Source organism: Pelobates fuscus, chromosome 3 (assembly GCF_036172605.1).
Source record: "Pelobates fuscus isolate aPelFus1 chromosome 3, aPelFus1.pri, whole genome shotgun sequence".
Classification (NCBI taxonomy): Eukaryota; Metazoa; Chordata; class Amphibia; order Anura; family Pelobatidae; genus Pelobates; species Pelobates fuscus.
In genome coordinates, this window is record NC_086319.1 from 363,327,221 (window position 1) to 363,345,337 (window position 18,117).

General features: G+C 40.7%; 1 protein-coding gene across 3 annotated transcripts in view; it reads left to right on the forward strand.

Moving 5' to 3' along the window:
• The window catches only part of ZNF609 (zinc finger protein 609), an 81,692-nt gene that overhangs the window by 25,113 nt on the left and 38,462 nt on the right, over window positions 1-18,117 (forward strand). For 2 of the 3 annotated variants that reach the window (XM_063449295.1, XM_063449297.1), the window contains exon 2: window positions 15,478-16,382. In XM_063449295.1, the coding sequence (XP_063305365.1) occupies window positions 15,651-16,382 (732 nt within the window). In that variant the 5' untranslated portion in view covers window positions 15,478-15,650. The remainder of the gene's footprint in view (window positions 1-15,477; window positions 16,383-18,117) is intronic. The other variant, XM_063449296.1, reaches the window with a different exon arrangement.

Sequence of the window (18,117 nt, forward strand, 5' to 3'; positions counted from 1 at the left end):
GCTTTGGATTTGCACACTGATAAAAGAAAGCCAGCAACAGCAGATTAGTGAATCCTCTTGTGTCCCTGGGGCTTGTAAATATTAAATCCTGGATGCACAATCCTTATAATCTGGTTTTAGACGTGTATTTTCAGTGGAAATATGATCATATTTTCACTTTCCTATTCCATGTATTTATTCATTTTCTATTTGAATTTTTTATATTTTTTAAAAAATATGTATATTTTTTGTCCCCCTCCCTGCTTCTTACTTGGCCAGGGAGGGGGAATATGGTATTCCCTGGTGGTCTGGTGGCATGGACTGTGCAGTGGCGGCTCGCAGCAAGCTCTTAACTTTCCAGCAGATCCCTTCAGCTCCTCTGTCTAAATCTCCCAGCTTGTGTGCCTTGCGGAGCGTTGCCATGGTTACACGTGCCACCTCTCTGACGGCCGCTGAATTTACACAGGGGAGCTCCTGGGAAGGTAAGTAAGAGCTTGCTGCGGGCACCCAGGACCACCGGTCTTGTAACGGTCCTGGTCTGCATTATCGCCCCTATCGGTATCTCTATAGGCCGACACTGCAGAAAATACCGAATACCGGCCGATAATATCAGCCAGACCGATAATCGGTCGATCCCTAGTGGTGATGTCATAAGTGTTTTGCAAACCTCAAGTCAATAATGGCAATGTCATGGGACACTGCTTGGCAAACCAGAGTTCTATAATAGTGATGTCATTCGTCAGTACTTGGCAAACCACAGTGAATCATGGTGATGTCATGAGAGATTTCTTGGCAAACCATAGGTCAATATAAGTTTTGTCATGAGTCAGTACTTCGCAAACCACAGGCCAATGATGTCATCAGACACTGCTTGGCAAACCAGAGGTCAATAATAGTGATGTCCTCTGTCAGTGGTTGGCAAACCAGAGGTCAATAATAGTGATGTCCTCTGTCAGTGCTTGGCAAACCAGAGGTCAATAATAGTGATGTCATCTTTCAGTGCGTGAACAGTAAGTCACGTGTCATGGAAATTGCGTATTACAGAATGCTGACATTGGAGCGTTACTGAAGGGTGTGTGCGCCTGTACTTCGTGCTGTATACATTTTCTGTTGAATTTTCCAGCACACGTTCTAGAGTAGTTTTTAATTTCCCATTGAAACAGACCTTTCCATTTCCACATTGGTATCTTGCTGTATAAAACGCTTTGTAAATTGTCTGTGCTCTATACATAGATGATGAACATCGTATGGTGAGCACATTCGTTACATCTTATGGGAAGGAAAAGAGAATTGACCCCTCCCACACACAGCCATCGAAGTGTCATTAAATAAAAACTTCCTACGGATGCATTTTGACAGATTCCCATCTGCTACCCACTGTGCTCACTGCATGGAGACCCTAATGATAGCTCTGTCTAATTAGACGGAGCTGTCATGAAAAATTTGTTTTTATATATTTCTTTTACATTTTTAGATGTTTCATTTAATGTTTTCCAGGCTTACTCTTTATAAATGTGTTTATTGATCACTAATAGCTACTCTACTGTAAATAACACAGCCCGGTATGGATATTCATATATATTGTAATCTGTATCCGTCACTGAGCGTTTGACAATTACGATTCAGTTTCAACATGGCTGCCTCCACACTAAAACATTGACAGACTCACTACAACTGGAATAGATTAAGTCCTATACAAACAGTGTTCCTGTTTCTTTTCATCAAATACAATGTGCGTCCCTGGTTGTGTCAGGATTTAATAATATTGTGATGTCAGCTGCTAAACTTTAAATATAAATTTAACCCCTTAAGGACACGTGACATGTCATGATTCCCTTTTATTCCAGAAGTTTGGTCCTTAAGGGGTTAAACAAAAACCGCATCACATTCAAAAAATATTTAGTAAGAGTTATAATTTTGAACGTTTTATTAGTGTAATTTCCCGAGAAGTGATGATTACCCTTTTAATATTGTTGGTCTCTGCTACTCATATGCCTGTATCGTTCTAGTGTTAATAGTTCTATTTACATTATATTTGCAATCATGAATCTTTACTTGCCCGGGGGGGGGGACCAAGTTTGCAGTTTCTGATTTGCTCCTGGCTTGGGAATTAAGAGGGACAAGGGCAGGTCACCTGTAAGAAGTAGTGTTTGGTGACCATCTAATCCCCTCCCTCTGTGCGCCTTGATTGATCTTATACAGCAGCCTGCAGGTCCCCCTGTCTGAGCCATGGACTATTTACTCCTCTCAGGGGACTAACTGCAAGACACAATGGCAATAGAGAGCGAATAAATCCGTTCTAGAAAACACAAATCCTACATTACTGGGCTTTCTCTGCTGCGTGTCTATAATAAAGCAATATCTTCTTTAGCATGGGTGAAGTTAAAGTGGGTGTTGTATAGATAAATGGTCACATTTCTTTAGTAAATAGATTTTCATACATTTTAAGGTTAACACACGGCATACGGTAATATAGTGGATGAATAAGCATTTGTTACATGATTACCCCACAGATACCGGGCTAGTTGGGTAAAAGTATGTGAGGTGGTGGGAAGGGAACGTTCTCGCCAGAAGTTCGTTCTAGGACCCATTCTCCCCAATTGTTCTCCACTAATGAGAGAATAGAGAGTTTTATTGCTGATAAACAAGCAATCTTCTACACATCAGGATTCACACCGAGGTGTTTTCCCAGCAGTTATACATATTTTACATTTATGCAGATATTGTCACATTCGACGGGGGAAGAATTTCAGTATATCATCCGATGTGTGGCTTGTGAATTACAGCAGTTATCAATAATCGTTTCTAACCAAGTTCTACTTGGAACAGATGACTTTGAAGAAAGCAGTTCTATGACTGGGGGCTGATAAAAGGAAGATGGTTAGCAGTACCTCTTATCGCTGTGTATTGAACTTTGATGAATGGGTTTTCCCCATGGGTCTGTCAGAGAGCATTATGTGTTTGTAGTTTTGTCATCCAGTGAGCTTGGTGACTGGCTTCTGATTTTGTATTTTCATATGATCTCTCTCTATCCTCTTCTGACTTGTAAAACAGCCTTGTTCTGATAGCCAGTATCAAAGCGGTACGGTCACAAATATGTAGCATAACGGGCTAGCTACCGTAATTTAAATTTAAAGGATCACTATAGGGTCAGGAACACAAACATGTGTTCATAAATGCCTCCATAGATATAGCAAAATCTTACTGTAAAAGACTGGACATATACCCCTTTTTGAATACCCTGGGGTTATTTCCCATTACACTTATAATGAAAGCATACATATGTATTATACATGTATAATATATTATAAAAATGCTTTAATTATAATATATTGTACAACTACAGGAAATAAGTGTATACATACATACATACATACATACACACGCCAGCGTTTGTGGCTACTACAAAAGACTGGACATACCCCTTTTTGAATACCCTTAAATCGACGTGTGTAAAAAATAAAAATAAAAATAAAAATCCAATTTTTTTTCAATTTGGCATAGATTTGTGGTAAAATGGTTGCATGAAAAGAGTCAAAATACCCCAAGTTTAATACCTTGAGTTGAGGGATTCCTGACCAATATCGGTGTTACAATGTAACTTGCGTTAACTTTGGGGGAAAAATGGTTTGGAAATGGCAAAGTGTTACTTGTACTTATTGCCCTATAACTTTCCAAAACAAAGCTAAGAACATTTTAACATTGGGTATTAACTCAGGACAAAATTTAGAAACTATTTAGCACGGGTGTTTTTTGGCGGTTGTAGATGCGAAGCAGATTTTGGGGGTCAAAGTTTGAAAACGTGTTTTTGTGTTTTTTTTTTTTACATTTTTCATCATATTTTATAATTTTTTTATAGTAAATTATATGATATGAAAATAATGGTATCTTTAGAAAGACCATTTAATGGTGAGAAAAACTGTATATAATGTGTGGGTACAGTAAAGGAGTAAGAGGAAAGTTACAGCTAATCACACAGCAGAAATGTAAAAACAGCCCTGGTCCCAAATGGTAAAATTGAAAAGTGGTCTGGTCACTAAGGGGTTAACTACAACTATTGCATTGTGATATTTTAAATCATTGTTTAGTGAATAAGCGAGAGCGCTGGATTGTGTAGTTTGTAGTGTGTGTGTGTGTGTGTGTGTGTGTATATATATATATATATATATATATATATATATATATATATATATATATATATATATATATATATATATAATTTTTTTTTTTAATAATTATGATTTTACTGCATTATCGTGAGTGTAGAGGTTAAGTAAGGTCTTCATTTTGTTGGCAGCATGGAGCGATCTGTGCCGGCCTTGTTCCGTAACCATAAGCCAGAATTTCTTCCTGGATGTGTTCCGGACCGTGTAACAACAGCACTTGTTAGTCATAAATGAGATAATGTCATGTTAATTTGTCAATGATTTGCTTAGAGCAGTGATTAGGTCTTGGAAACCATAATATAGCAACTCTTTTCTCTGTTTATATTGTGTTCATAGTAAGAGAGGTGACTCCAGACTGAGATTTTAAAATATAAAGGCAAAAGTGCCAGGACATCATTTTGTTAGGCTGAACAGTTTACGGATGTATAAACTTATTTCACTTTTATTCTGTCTGTGCCATAAAGGTACAAATACTGAAACCAATACACATCAATACATTTCTTCCCACTTTTCAAAGTTTGGAATCCATTCGGTTTTACTACGCTCCTGTATATGTTGGAGCTTGTTGTAAATAAAACCATTGCCACTGTTCATTAGTATTATTATTATTATTATTATTATTATTATTATTATTGTGGTCACTTTCTAGGCATTCAAAGTGAATTTTAAAATTTAAGGCCACGGTAGCCGGTTTGGCTATTCAACCTTAAATTTGAATTTCCTTTTAATTCTCACTTTCGTGAATAACCATGTCTGTATCTGGGGAGGGGTTAGTGCTAAAATATAGATAAAAATGCTTTCACGATGGGCTCAATAGATTTAATATATTACTTATCCTTTTTGTAAAAAAAAAAAAATCTAGATAGCCTTTCCATCCTCGTTGCATAAATGCTACATGTAAGCTTTGCATTTTGCCTCCGTGTCCATCAATGCCATTCTTCAGGGATTTGTTATGACTCTATTACCTCAGCAGAACAGCGTTCAAGGACACGTAGTGCAGAATAAATGGCTTCTCTGTCCTGATCTCACCTCCCATCGTACAGCATGGAAACCATTTAACAAGCAGGTTATGTGCTGCTCCTGGCACTTGGATCAGGTGGTTTTCGATTACATAGATAATAGTTTAGCTGTAAATTCAATCACTGATTTTTATGGAATTTGTACATGTTGTTGGAGAATTTGGAAAGAGTCAGCTGTTTCTTTAATTTTACTTTTCTACAAGGCCGACAGGCAATGCTGTGCTGAATACATAGAGTAAAGAAATAACTAAAGTTGTTTTGAAAGTGGGGAATGGTACAGTGGAGATATTATGTTATTTTTTCATTTTATTTGTTTTTGCAATTTTTTTTGTAAGAGCTTTATTACTAGAAAGACAATACATTTTCTTTTTTTTTTTAATTCTTTATTTATAACAAGGTTAAACACCAATAACATAAAACATGGTGACACATGTACAACAACGTGGATAGAGTCATGAGCCAATACATGAGTAGCGAACCATGCATAGGAGGAGACAAAATGTAGTGGGCCCCTTTGCAGATAGCGAAAGCGTGTTGTCCATGAAGTGTCCATAATAATGCATAGTGTCCAACCATTTTTTAAATAATAAAATCGAGGCCAATCAAAAAAGAACGGCTATAGTACTTGAAATACATTGTGTCCGGAACTAGGGATACATATTCGCATAGCTTTCGGGTGTAATAAGAACCTAGTCCTAGCCCAATGGTGGGGGCACCCAGTAGTGTGCGTGCATACATTCGGTCAAGGCCTCCAGGCATTAGCGCCCCTCACCACTCGGGGCTCAGGCGTAGCCAGTGTAATAACGGACATGAGTATGGAGCCATTCAGAGTAGTAGTGGCCGAAAAAGAAAAAGAATAGACAGGAGAGATAAACATGAGATAAGGGATCAGAGGAGAAAGAGAGTACGGAAAGAAGGATAGAGAAAAAAGGAGGGGTCATGGGGGGGGGGGGGGGAGAAGAATGAGGGAAGGGAGGAGTTTCACTCGTGTCGCCCCTCAGTGCCCTATAAGACAGCCTAATGTCATAAGACCTCACGAGATAGTATCTGGGGTAAATTAGTACAGTCCCAAGGGGATAAGTCAAGGAGGCACTCAGCTCCAGTGAGTACTAGTTAGGGGGCGTGCGATCCCTGCGTCTCTAGTCTCCAATGCCACTATCTATCCATGGCGCCCATACCTTATCAAATTTTGAAGTCGTTCCTCTGACCTTTGCCGTAAGTTTGTCCATAAGGAAAGTGTCTTTAATCTTTTGTATCACTATGCAAAGCGGGGGCGTGGAAGATTGAAGCCAAACCTGTGCCAGGGCCCTCCTTGCCGCAAGGTTCACCTTATGTACCAGCTTCTGTTCGGTTCTGGTCCAGTTCTCTAGAGGTCTAGCCAGAAGGAACACCCACGGGTCCAGCCCAATCTCCCTACCAAAGATATCCTTCAGTAAATCTATCACTAGTCTCCAGTATTTTTGGGCCTCTGGACATTCCCACCACATATGCAAATAAGTCCCTTTGTGTCCGCACCCTCTCCAGCACAAGTCTGTAGTCGTTTTATGCATTCTAAAGAGTTTCACCGGGGTGGTGTACCACCTAAACATGGTCTTGTAAGCTTGTTCCTGCATGGATACACATATGGAGGAGGTCGCGGCCGCCTCCCAGATCTCCTGCCATTCGACCCCCCTCCAGCTCCTCACAGAGATCGGCTTCCCATTGAGCTGTGTAAGTAAGCTCCCCCCATTCGGAAGTGGAGTTAGAGATGTGTGTATATAAAGCCGTTATGAGGCCCCTTGGGAATCGTTCATTAAGGCACATGGTTTCGAAAAAAGTGAGACAATACATTTTCAAAGGATAAATAATCGCTAATAAATGAACACTGGAAAGACCAGCCTAAACGAAACCATATTCATGTCAGCGACCTGCTTCGAGCTTATTTCTCACAATAAAACACATTGGAGGGCTTTCCTCTCTATCGCATCAAATTGAAAGTAAACCTAGAACACCCCATCATTGGAAAATACACTTTGACTCTACAACTGTGAAGAGGTGTCTTATTTGTCTCATCATTAAAACTTGCGACCATTCTTCGCTCAGGGAGCCAGCCATGAATTTATGGCCTGAGACACGCTCGTTCAGAGAAGTAAGCCTATGACATTTTAAGAGGTGACCGTAAAGTAGTGTAGTGATAAAAAGGGGAGGAGACGAGGGGGGGGGGGGGGGGATGTGGTGGTATTGAGGTGGAGGATGGAGGAACTACCCTGAAGTTAAGCATTGTGAATCCAAATGCATCACTGTTGTCATTTTGGACCATTCTTTGTAAGACCGTTCTATCTGAAGTGCTTCCTCCCATTGAGACTTATACTTGGTATGTGGTCTGTCTGGAATAAGCTCACTAGGTGGAACTAGGAGTCAATGTCTGCAAGTGAAAGTGATGTACAGGTGGTCCTCGTTTTGCGACCTGCCTGCTTTACGACGGCTTGCACTTACGACCAGCTCTCTCGCAGGGTGGTAAGTGCGAGCCGTCGTGGGAATTTAAGGGATTCCCTGCTCTGCTGCGTTCGTATATGTTCAGGGACACTTCCCCGAACACAGAAGAACGCAGCAGAGCAGGGAATCACTTAACTCCTCACTTACCGACCAATTCGTTCTACGACCGGGTCGTAGGATTGGAACCCGGTCGGTAAGTTAGGAGTGTCTGTATAAATATTAGCCCTTACCTAGGAATCCCAGGGCACCACATTCCAATCCAGCTGCGATTGCGGGGTTGCCAGTCCTGTGTGACTTACTCAAAACACGCAAAGTGAAAATATAGTTAAAAAGTGAGAGCACTCAGTACATATATAAATTACCACAATGTTGTAGTGGTATTTAGAAATACAAATAAAGAGAAAAAAAAATCATAGGGTAATACAGTTAAACACACTATATAAATGTACACTCTACTGGTCCAACTCACATGATTTTGAGCCACTTAAAAAAGCTGTCTCAGACTAGTAACTTCAAATGGATGATGCAGTGGATGTCTGTTTTGGGTCTGGATATTTATATTGCCAATCTTTGCTTTCCCTGTACTTCACCACAATAAATGCAGGATGTTGGTGATCAAAACACGGTTTATTTAACAAACAAATAAAATAAGACCTTGTACGAAACATAGTCCACTTAACACGTTTCACCTAATTGCCTTCCTCAAAAGTTTGATTCTGCTATCCTCTGTAGTCTCCCTCTTTAAATGTTAGATTTGGTACGTTTTCCTAATCTGCACTTGCGGTTATGGTACGTGGTTCCGCTTTAGTCATCTTGCATCATCCAGGAGATTGTGTTTATGCATCCTTATGTCCTGACGATATATACGTCAGTTTGAGTGCTGGCATCCGAGTTCCTCATATCTTCCATATGTCTCTATTGTGTAGACGGCATCAAAACCACCATTTTATTGAAGTCCATTTGTAACATCACATTACCAAAAGGACAGCAGCGGAATAAAAAACATATTAATTCAAAACATTTATAAAATCTGTATTATCACAGGTAGGTATTCCTCAAATGTCTACATTTACAAATATCCTTATTATTACTAAAAGAAATTAAAGGGAAAGTATATAAATATATTCCTTTATATATAATATAAAACTGGCAAGATTTATTTAACTTAATATCAATTGCCCCAAAAAAAGAAATATCATAAGGGAAACTAAATATTAAAAAAAAATCTGTATAAAAGAAAGAGGAAAAAGGTTAAAATACATAATTCATATAAAAGAGTCGGTTTGGCAGTCATGTCCTTTAACCAAACTGTCAAAGATATTTGATTTTGTTTCATCACCCGTTCTAGTGTGGGCCATGTCCCGTTGGGAGTCATTGTTGTGACATTAAACCGGGCCAAGTGAGCAACCATGTAATAGTTTGCAAAGAAGATAGACTGAGTCCACCATCCTGCTTGGAACGTACAAGTTGTTCCATTCTTGAATACACATACAGAGATGCCAAATATGCCTTGGGTAAACATTATATATATTTTTTTGTTTGGTTTTTACCCCACTCCCTCTAGCTTGTATAGTCATAGACTGTAAGCTCGTTTGAGCAGGGTCCTCTTCAACCTATTGTTTCTGTAAGTTTTCTTGTAATTGTCCTATTTATAGTTAAATCCCCCTTCTCATAATATTGTAAAGCGCCAAGGAATCTGTTCGCGCTTTATAAATGGCGATAATAATTGAGCAGGGCCCTCAACCCCCTCTGTTACTGAGCATCCAACTTGTTACATTACATGTTTGTTAGTCCACTCATTGTACAGCGCTGAGAAATTTCATATGGCCAATTAGTGAGAATTAAGGGGTGGTCAAGTTTTTCATGTCTGTTGAGCTGTTAAATTGATGCAGGTTTTTTTAAGTCCCTTGGGATCCAAATGCCTAGGTATTTCAGTTTGTTCTGACACCATTTAAATGGGGTTTCCAAGTCCCCTAGTAGCCTTTAGATGTTCATCTTGGACTTATCCAAATTCAGTTTGTAATGACTTCACATCTGAAGGTGTCCAGCTCCTTCAGTAGGGTGGGAATGGAGATCTGGGTTTGCTCTATGTAAACATAAGATCATTGCCATAAGCTGAAATAAATATGACGATTTGTGCTCGAAGTGCCATGATCCCAGTGCACAGTAATGGTCATTGTGCTGGGGTCCCCTGGTGCTGTCACATGATGAGCCATCCAACCATTTAGGGTTCAAAATGTACCTGTCTTTGTCAGGTGCCCACAGTCTTTGTAATCTGCAGTGATATTCTAAAGTGCAAATTCATATTTATTTCTATATTTCCTCATTAGCAATATCCGTTTTGTGCTACTCTGTCCTTTATTCATTCGTTAAGAGTGTCTGCTGGCATGCCATAGTGGATATATGATGATACAATAGGTAAAGCAAACTCTTTGTGCAGGGGTTATACAGTCATGGGGAAAAAAAGTACAATTCTATGGTTTTACATATCAAGGCAAAATAACAATCATGTGTTGCTTAGTCGGTCTTAAAACTGGCTAAGTGCCACCTCAGATGAACAGCAACACATGGCATATTACACTGTCAAGATTTAGTTAACAAAAATAAAGCGCCAAAATTGAGAAGCCATGTGAGAAAAGCGAAGTACATCAATGATCCATGATCTTATAAAACCTTCAGCAGCAATTATTTGAAGTAATCTTTTCTGTATAGCTTTATAAGTCCACCACCGTGCTTGCCAGTTGCTATGAAGTGTTGGTGCTGTGCATTATGGTCAAACGTCTTCACTTTAGTCTCATCTGTCCATAGGACATTGTTCCAGAAGTCTTGATGTTTGTTCAGATGCAACTTTGCAAATCTAAGCCATGCTGCCATGTTCTTTTTAGAGAGAAGAGGCTTTCTCCCAGCAACCCTTCCAAACAAAAAATACTGGTTCATTCTTTTTCCAATTGTGCTGTCATGAAGCTTAACATTTAACATGCTAACTGAGGCCTGTAGAGTCTGAGATGTAACTCTTGGGTTTTTGCAGCTTCTCTGATCATTGCACAGCCTGTTCTTTGGTTGAATTTGATGGGACGTCCACTCCTGGGAAGATTGACATTTGTCTTGAATATTTTCCACTTTTGAATAATCTTTTTCTCACTGTAGTATGATGGACTTTAAATATTTGGCTTTATATATTCCTACCCTTTTAAAATAAATAGCCTATTTTTGCATTATAAACACCTGCGGCACTAGGTACTTGCTCATTGTGAAGATTACAGCTATAACCCGTTTTAATGCATTCCTCATTCTCTGGATTCTTGGAAGCTGTTTAAGTCGATTGACTTAATGGCTTTTGAACTCTTGTTGCTTTTCCTCTAATCTTTGTTGTTGCTGAAGATAACTTGTTTAGTATAAATCTATTTTTATCTCACACAGTCTTTGCACAGGATTATTTAAGTCCAACATCCTGAATGCAGATTGACATCCTCTGAGACTATATCATTCATTCACTAAACAGTGAATTGAAAACAGAATTGTAAAATTCAGGCCAAAATAGTTGTAGCTTTTGCGTAAATGTTGCAGTTTTAGGTCACTCTGCAATACTTTTAACACCGTTATTATTCTCGCCATTTATATAGCGCCAACAGATTCTGTAGCGCTTTACAATATTACTGGGGCGGGGGGAGAATTTAACTATAAATAGGACAGTTAAAAGAAAACTTACAGGAACGACAGGTTAAAGAGGGACCTGCTCAAACGAGCTTACATTCTATAGGAGGTGGGGTGTAAAACACATTAGGACAGGAAATGACAATCAAATAAGGTGGGAGTGAAGCAGAGCTGGAGGGGAGAGAGAGAGCTAGAGACAGGTATGTAAGGTAGAGGTTACTCTGGGAGGCCATAAGCTTTCCTAAAGAAATGGGTTTTAAGGCACTTCTTAAATGATTGAAGACTAGGGGTGCGTCTGATGGTGGTAGGCAGGGTATTCCATAGGAAGTGAGCCACGCGTGAGTTGGACGCGAGCAGCAGACAGGAGAAGGTCACGAGCGGAGAGACTGAGAAGGGGCATACCTATGGATCTGTGATGAGATATGAGGGGCTAGAATTGTTCAATGCTTTATAGGTGTGGATTAGTACTTTGAATTGACTCCTATAGGATACAGGAAGCCAATGTAAGGACAGACAGAGGGGTGAGGTGTGAAAGGACCGACTAGAGCGGAAAATCAGTCTGGTGGCAGCATTCATTACAGACTGTAGAGGGGCAATGCGGCTTTTGGAAGATCAATCAGGAGAGGGTTACAATAATCCATGCAGGAAATTACTAGAGCATGGACAAGCACCTTGGTAGCATCTTGTGTAAAAAAAGGGCCAGATGTGGGCTGTGCTCGTAAGATGGAATCTACAGGATTTGGCAACATACTGGATGTGAGGCTCAAAGGTGAGGTGGTGAGTCAAGTATGACGCCAAGACAGTGCGCGTGCAAGAATGGACTTTAATGGTTACCACTAACTTTAAGGGAGAGCGAAAGAGGAGGATCACTATTTGGAGGAGGAAAGGAGCTAATTTTGGAGAGATTGAGTTTCAGAAAGCGGGAGGACCTCCAGTCCGAGAGAAGATAGTGGAAGCCAGTTCGAAGAAGGTCAAGGAGAGAGTTGGAATTGAGGAAGCGAGACACACCGGCAAAGACCAGTCTTTCCAGAAGTATTGAGGGAAAAAGGGTGCTGGAATTTGGGACGATAGCTGGAGGGGGTGGACGGGTCAAGAGATGGGTTATTTATGCAGGAGAAGTACCACAGTGGCATGTTGAAGGTCAGCAGGGACAGCGCCAGAAGAGAGAGAAAGCAGTTGAAGATGTGTTAAGGAAGGCAAGAGGAGAGAGGACAGGATCAAGCAGGCAAGTGGTGAGGCTAGAGGAAAGAAGAAGCAAAGCCACCTCTTGTTCAGTAGCCGTGGAAAAAGTCTGAAGGGTAGGAAAGGCACGTGTGGTTGAGAAAGAGAACGGCAAGGTGGGGACAATTCTTTCCTTAGCTGTTCAATCTTGTCGGTAAAGTAGCATGCAAAGTTATCGGCTGCAAGGTTAGTTTGAGGGGTGGCCACAGCAGGGCGAAGAAGAGAGTTAAAGGTGTCAGACGCCTGGGATTGCGGGATCATGAACTAATGCGAGAGGAAAAGTATGACTGTTTGGCAAGGGCTGTGCTGCATGAACACAATATGAATCTATAATGGAGAAAGTCTGACTAGGTGCAAGACTTCCGCCAGGAGCGTTCAGCACAACGGGAGCATCTTTGCAGGTAGCTTGTTGATTTTGTATGCCACGGTTGGGGGCTTGTCGTCCTCGAGGTGCATGTTTGGAGCAGGGCTGCAGCGTTCAAGGCCGAGGTGTGGGTAGTGTTATATGTGGAGATGGCCAGTGAAGGACACGAGAGGGAAGGGATGGATAGCAGTTGTGAATCAATATTAGCTGACCGCTGCTAGAGGTCACATAGAATTAAGGTTCCTCCTGAGTTGAGGGGGGTTAGGCTGAGGTTGTTGGGTGAGGGGGTACTTGAGAGCAAACTATAAGATTCAAAGGGTACTTGTCATGACTAATGCAACTTAGTTACTTTAACCCTTTAACCATTTCTAATCTATATTTTAAAGTTAATACTAATGTCCTACTGGGCATTAGAAAGTAGGCCTAGCCTTTTTTTTTTTTAAACATGTGAGGGGGAAAAAAACAGAAATGTAATGCCGGGTGAAGCTCTCTCCACTGTTCTCCACGTCCATTGGTGTTTAGAAATAGTTGTATTATACTTCGATTTCCGTAGAGGTCAATGTTTCATTTCAATTCTGTTTCTGTACTGCCACCAGGACAATAAAAGCATAGAAATCACAAAACCAGTAACTGTCTGTAATTGAAGTGTTTTTTTTGTTTTTTTGTTTTTTCTTCTCTAAAAACTCCTTAGACACAACTGGGCAATCCCTAAATCATGGACTGTTAGGAGGTACTTGAGGACTTGGTTGGGTACCATTGCCATAGATCATTAAATCTGTCGCCAGCGAGCTGACAGACATAATGTTAGTGTCAGGATTACTAGTTGATCCAGCACGTAGAATTGTGTCACACAGATGACTAATAGGTAACGTATTACCGGGCCTTAGAATGGCCGGACTTAAGGTACCAAAGAATACTTGCCGAGGTCAAGGGAAACAGAAAGAGACACAACGATAAGGGAAAGCCAGAAGTCAGGGATATCGGAATACAGGGAAGTCAAAATCAAAGCCAAAGTCAAAAACCAGAAGAAACTTGAATCAGGAATGAGCTCTCGGACAACCACAAGGGAAACCACGACAGGGCGCTGAACAGGATGAGAACTGGGCCTAAAAACCCCTCCTCTAGATCTGATAGGCTTTAACCGGCCTTTGACCCCAAAGGCAGTTGTTACCAGGTTCCAATTTGCAGAATTGCTGCTCAGCATTAACCCTTCTGTGGATTCGGTTGCTGCTCGGCACAACTTTTCCTGTGTGGACAGTAAATGCCATTAACCACATTTTTATAAGCGGATGAATATGTGACAGCACATAATTGACTATCAGCTGTGAACTAGTATCTGGCACTAAAGTTATTATATCAAGCTAAAATGCTGTATGTACAGATTAATATCACCATGACCGCTTCAAATCACTAAAGTGGTCATTGTGTTTGGAGTAACTCTTTAATCTTAAATGATGGAGAATCAATTCTCATCCATACATTGTACTAGAAAAAATTCCAGATTTCTCTAAAATTAGTTTTCCTTTACATGCTTTACTATGATTTGGGAATTCCTCCTCTGGACGTCTCTCCTGCTTTCTTTCAGCCTAAGAGAAAGGGATACCTGCAAGGGGAAGTTGGGAGGAGAGGCAGGCTCTGTGTGATGGCAGTCTGACGAGAGGCGAGAAACAGCCAGAATGATCTGATGCTGCTGCTTTGCACAGGCAATCTGAGTTTGGATAGAAAGAATGGATATGTTTTATTTACACAAAGTCAACATAAAGTGCTGGGGACTTTCAACCTGTTATGGCAAGTCTATGCTTCCCAAACAGGAGTATATAGGAGGTGTGTCCTACAGTACCTGCAACACCTACTGAAAACCTGATTAATGCTCTCCGCAGGAGACATTGTTATTAGAAATACTATAGATGAAACTCCTGTACCTGTACACCTGGATAGTATTATGGGGACCCATGTCTCCAGTATAATATGAGGTAACCTCATGACAAATGCCGTAATACTACAGAACGGCCCAATTAGACTGGACAAATGCACCGTACCCACTGTGACCATAGGGTGCTGACCTTTGCAAGTTCTACCTAAAGCACTATGTATGGTTTATTAGCAATGCTAATACTGTTATCTGTATTTCCATAAGACCTGTGTGTCTCTCACGTGATCTATAAATTAGAATGTTGTAACCGTTATGATGTCACTTATAAAGCTCATTTGAATAAATGTTAATACAAATTTAACTAAAGTGTGTGCTTATAACTGTTTTGAGGGAAAAATCACTTAATTGTATAATATGATTGAAAACTGCAAACCTATGAGTCATGACTTAAAAAAGTATTTCTTCTTTTTACCCATTCTTAGTTTAATTTCATTATATTTTTAATTTGTTCAATGAAGTAATTGACTCTTGTGTAACAATATATATCAATTCTTGTCCTTCCAGCTATTATAGTACATTAAGTTTGTACAGCTAATGAAGATGTAGACATGCTTATTTGCATAAGTGCTTAAATTAAAGTGTAACGAAAACCAGTTATTTCCAAATGAATGCCATCTGCCATGTGTACATAGTCTGTTTGCTTATACCTGTTTTCTCTCTTCACAGTAGAAATGCAGTATCTTCAGCCACCCAGTGCCCCACTTTTGTAGATCATCTCGTCTCCCTCGTGCCCTTTTTTGTGTAAAAGTGTACCTGCACCACAAGAAACCTGGAGAGGGGCTGGCGAGGCATCACAACCTGGAACAATTTAAGGCCACAGGAGGGTGGGCTCTCTTAAGATGTCCTTGAGTAGTGGCGCACCAGGAGGGAAAGGTCTGGACTCAAATTCTGTGGAGACCTACGATAGTGGCGATGAATGGGACATCGGAGTTGGCAATCTGATCATTGATTTGGATGCAGATCTAGAGAAGGACCAACAAAAGCTCGAGATGTCCGGCTCTAAGGAGGTGGGCCTGCCAGCCCCCAATGCAGTGGCAACTCTACCTGACAATATTAAGTTTGTGACGCCAGTGCCAAGTGGCCAAAGCAAGGAGTCAAAATCTAAATCTAAGCGAAGTAAAAGCAGCAAAGATGGAGGCAGGAGCAGCCAGGCCTCTGGACTATTCCCAGTAGGAGATGCCAGTAAAAAGGAAGTAGCAGGACGTTCTGTAGAGGTTGGGGGTAATTCTGGAGCACCCTCATCCACAGTGACTTCTAAAAGTAGTGAAAAGTCTGGAAAGTCCTCCCGCAACTCGTCTAGCTCCAAGAAAGAGAGTGGAAAAACTAAAAAGGACAAATGTGAGGTTGCAGTGAGTGGTGGAGAAAAGGAGTCTACTGGAGTTCTCCAGCAGGCCTCCGGAGTGGGGAGTAGAGGAGTCTCGATGCAGGAAGCAGTGGTGGCATCAGTGGAACAGTTGGGAGGGGGTATGGCGGTTGACAGTGGTAGTTCCCTGAATGTTGCAGGGATTAAAACAGAACCCGAGGACCCTGAAACGGACAGTCGTGGATTGAAGAAGGTGAAAGCAGAGATGGTAAGCTATATGTAGAATATGGAAATTAATACATTTCCCAGATAATGGCGGTAAGGATATGCAAGTGGTAAAGACGCTGTTAAATTGAAACTGTATGTAGAAGTAATTCTTAAATCATGGCATTGTATCCTTAATTTGTATACATTGCACCTTTTTAAAGGAACACTAGCATTAGGAACACATTTCTTGTATACAGTACTAGTTTTAGTGCCCCCCTGCCAGGGGGGAAAAAAATTAAAATCTAAACGAAAATACAGTTACTCACTTTCTTTCCACCTCAGTCTTCATCAGCGCTGCTTCCTTGTGTTATGTCATCCTGGACCCCCATGCCTTCAGGATGAGGTTTATTCCAATGTTCCTCATGGAGAATAGGGGGCCGTAAGAACATGCACTGCACTTGCCACGATGCGCCTAGAATTCTGCCATAGAGAATCATTGCATACCCAGAGGGCTTGGAGGTGTCTTGAAGTCGCTCTTCCAAGCCTTCTAATTACTGAGCCATTTACATTTGGTGCCAGTAGTGTGGGAGGAACAGCCGTTGGCAGAATAAAACCAAATATAGCAGACCCATAAAATAAGTAAGCTGCAAATAGGGCCTGAAAGCTCTCAGCCAATCCTGGCCCTTCTTTTGTTATAAGCATCACAATATAGGAAGCTAGTTGCACCATAACCTGTGCAAAGATAATATTTTGTCATATGTCCGCATCCCTTGAAAGTACAATGTATCCTAGCTCAAATAAAAGCATGCTGTATCTGTTCAGATAAATTCTGTCCCTAAAGGAAACACTCTGTAGTAACACTGTGTAGTAATGAGTGACAGTCAGCTGGCCAGTCTGCCTAATGTATTGCAACATGTGGCAGCTCACATGCAGGGGGCAAAATGGCATCTATTACGCCCCCCACCCCCACCCCCCTCAGCCCCCCCAATTTAAATGAAGCAATGTTAAAAAAAAAAAAAAAAAAAGTTTCTGAACTCTTTATTTCTTCAAGTGTTTGGTTTGTTTTCTTTCGGTTCATCTTTGATATCGATATGCCCCATGATTACATCATCTCAATAACATTATAGGGGCAGTCCCTTGGGTTAAATCATTTTGTAATATTTTAACCCCAAAATTGCCCCTCTCTGATACCTGTTCTGCTGGTCTCCTCCTCCGGCTACTCCAATGATCAGGAAGTTTTAACCTTCCTGGAGGACGAGACATGTGGCATTGTGGAGGCCTGTGTTTGCAGCAAACCATTCAAAAATGATGGCTGACAAGGAGTCTACTTCCCATAAGGGGTTCATTGAGATGAAGTTGTAATAGTAATTTAAATTTGTAATTGACTTTCTGCTACTTATGAAATGGCCCTTTATACAATCTAAATTGTGTTTTTTTTTTTTTTTTTTTTTTTTTTTTACTTTGAGGCATTTCATCGATTTTTATTTTTTTATTTATTTTTCCTAATTTGCAACCTGTCACTGGTGCTGGTTAGCGCTAGCTTTTGTGTACTGGTGTGCAGCTCAATGTTGGCGCTAGTTTCTAAAACACACACACGTTCATTTATATATGAAATATGTCAAGGGATTGAAGGATTGTGCATTTCTGTCTTGATTACCTGTGCTCTGATAATGTCTTATTCACTGTTGAAATGTGCAAACATGCTGTTGCCAAGTCTTGTTCTTATCACGTCTCCACCCCTGTTACTAGGGCCTATTTACATGCTTGTAGTCGGGAGAGAAGGGAACTGCTCGTGT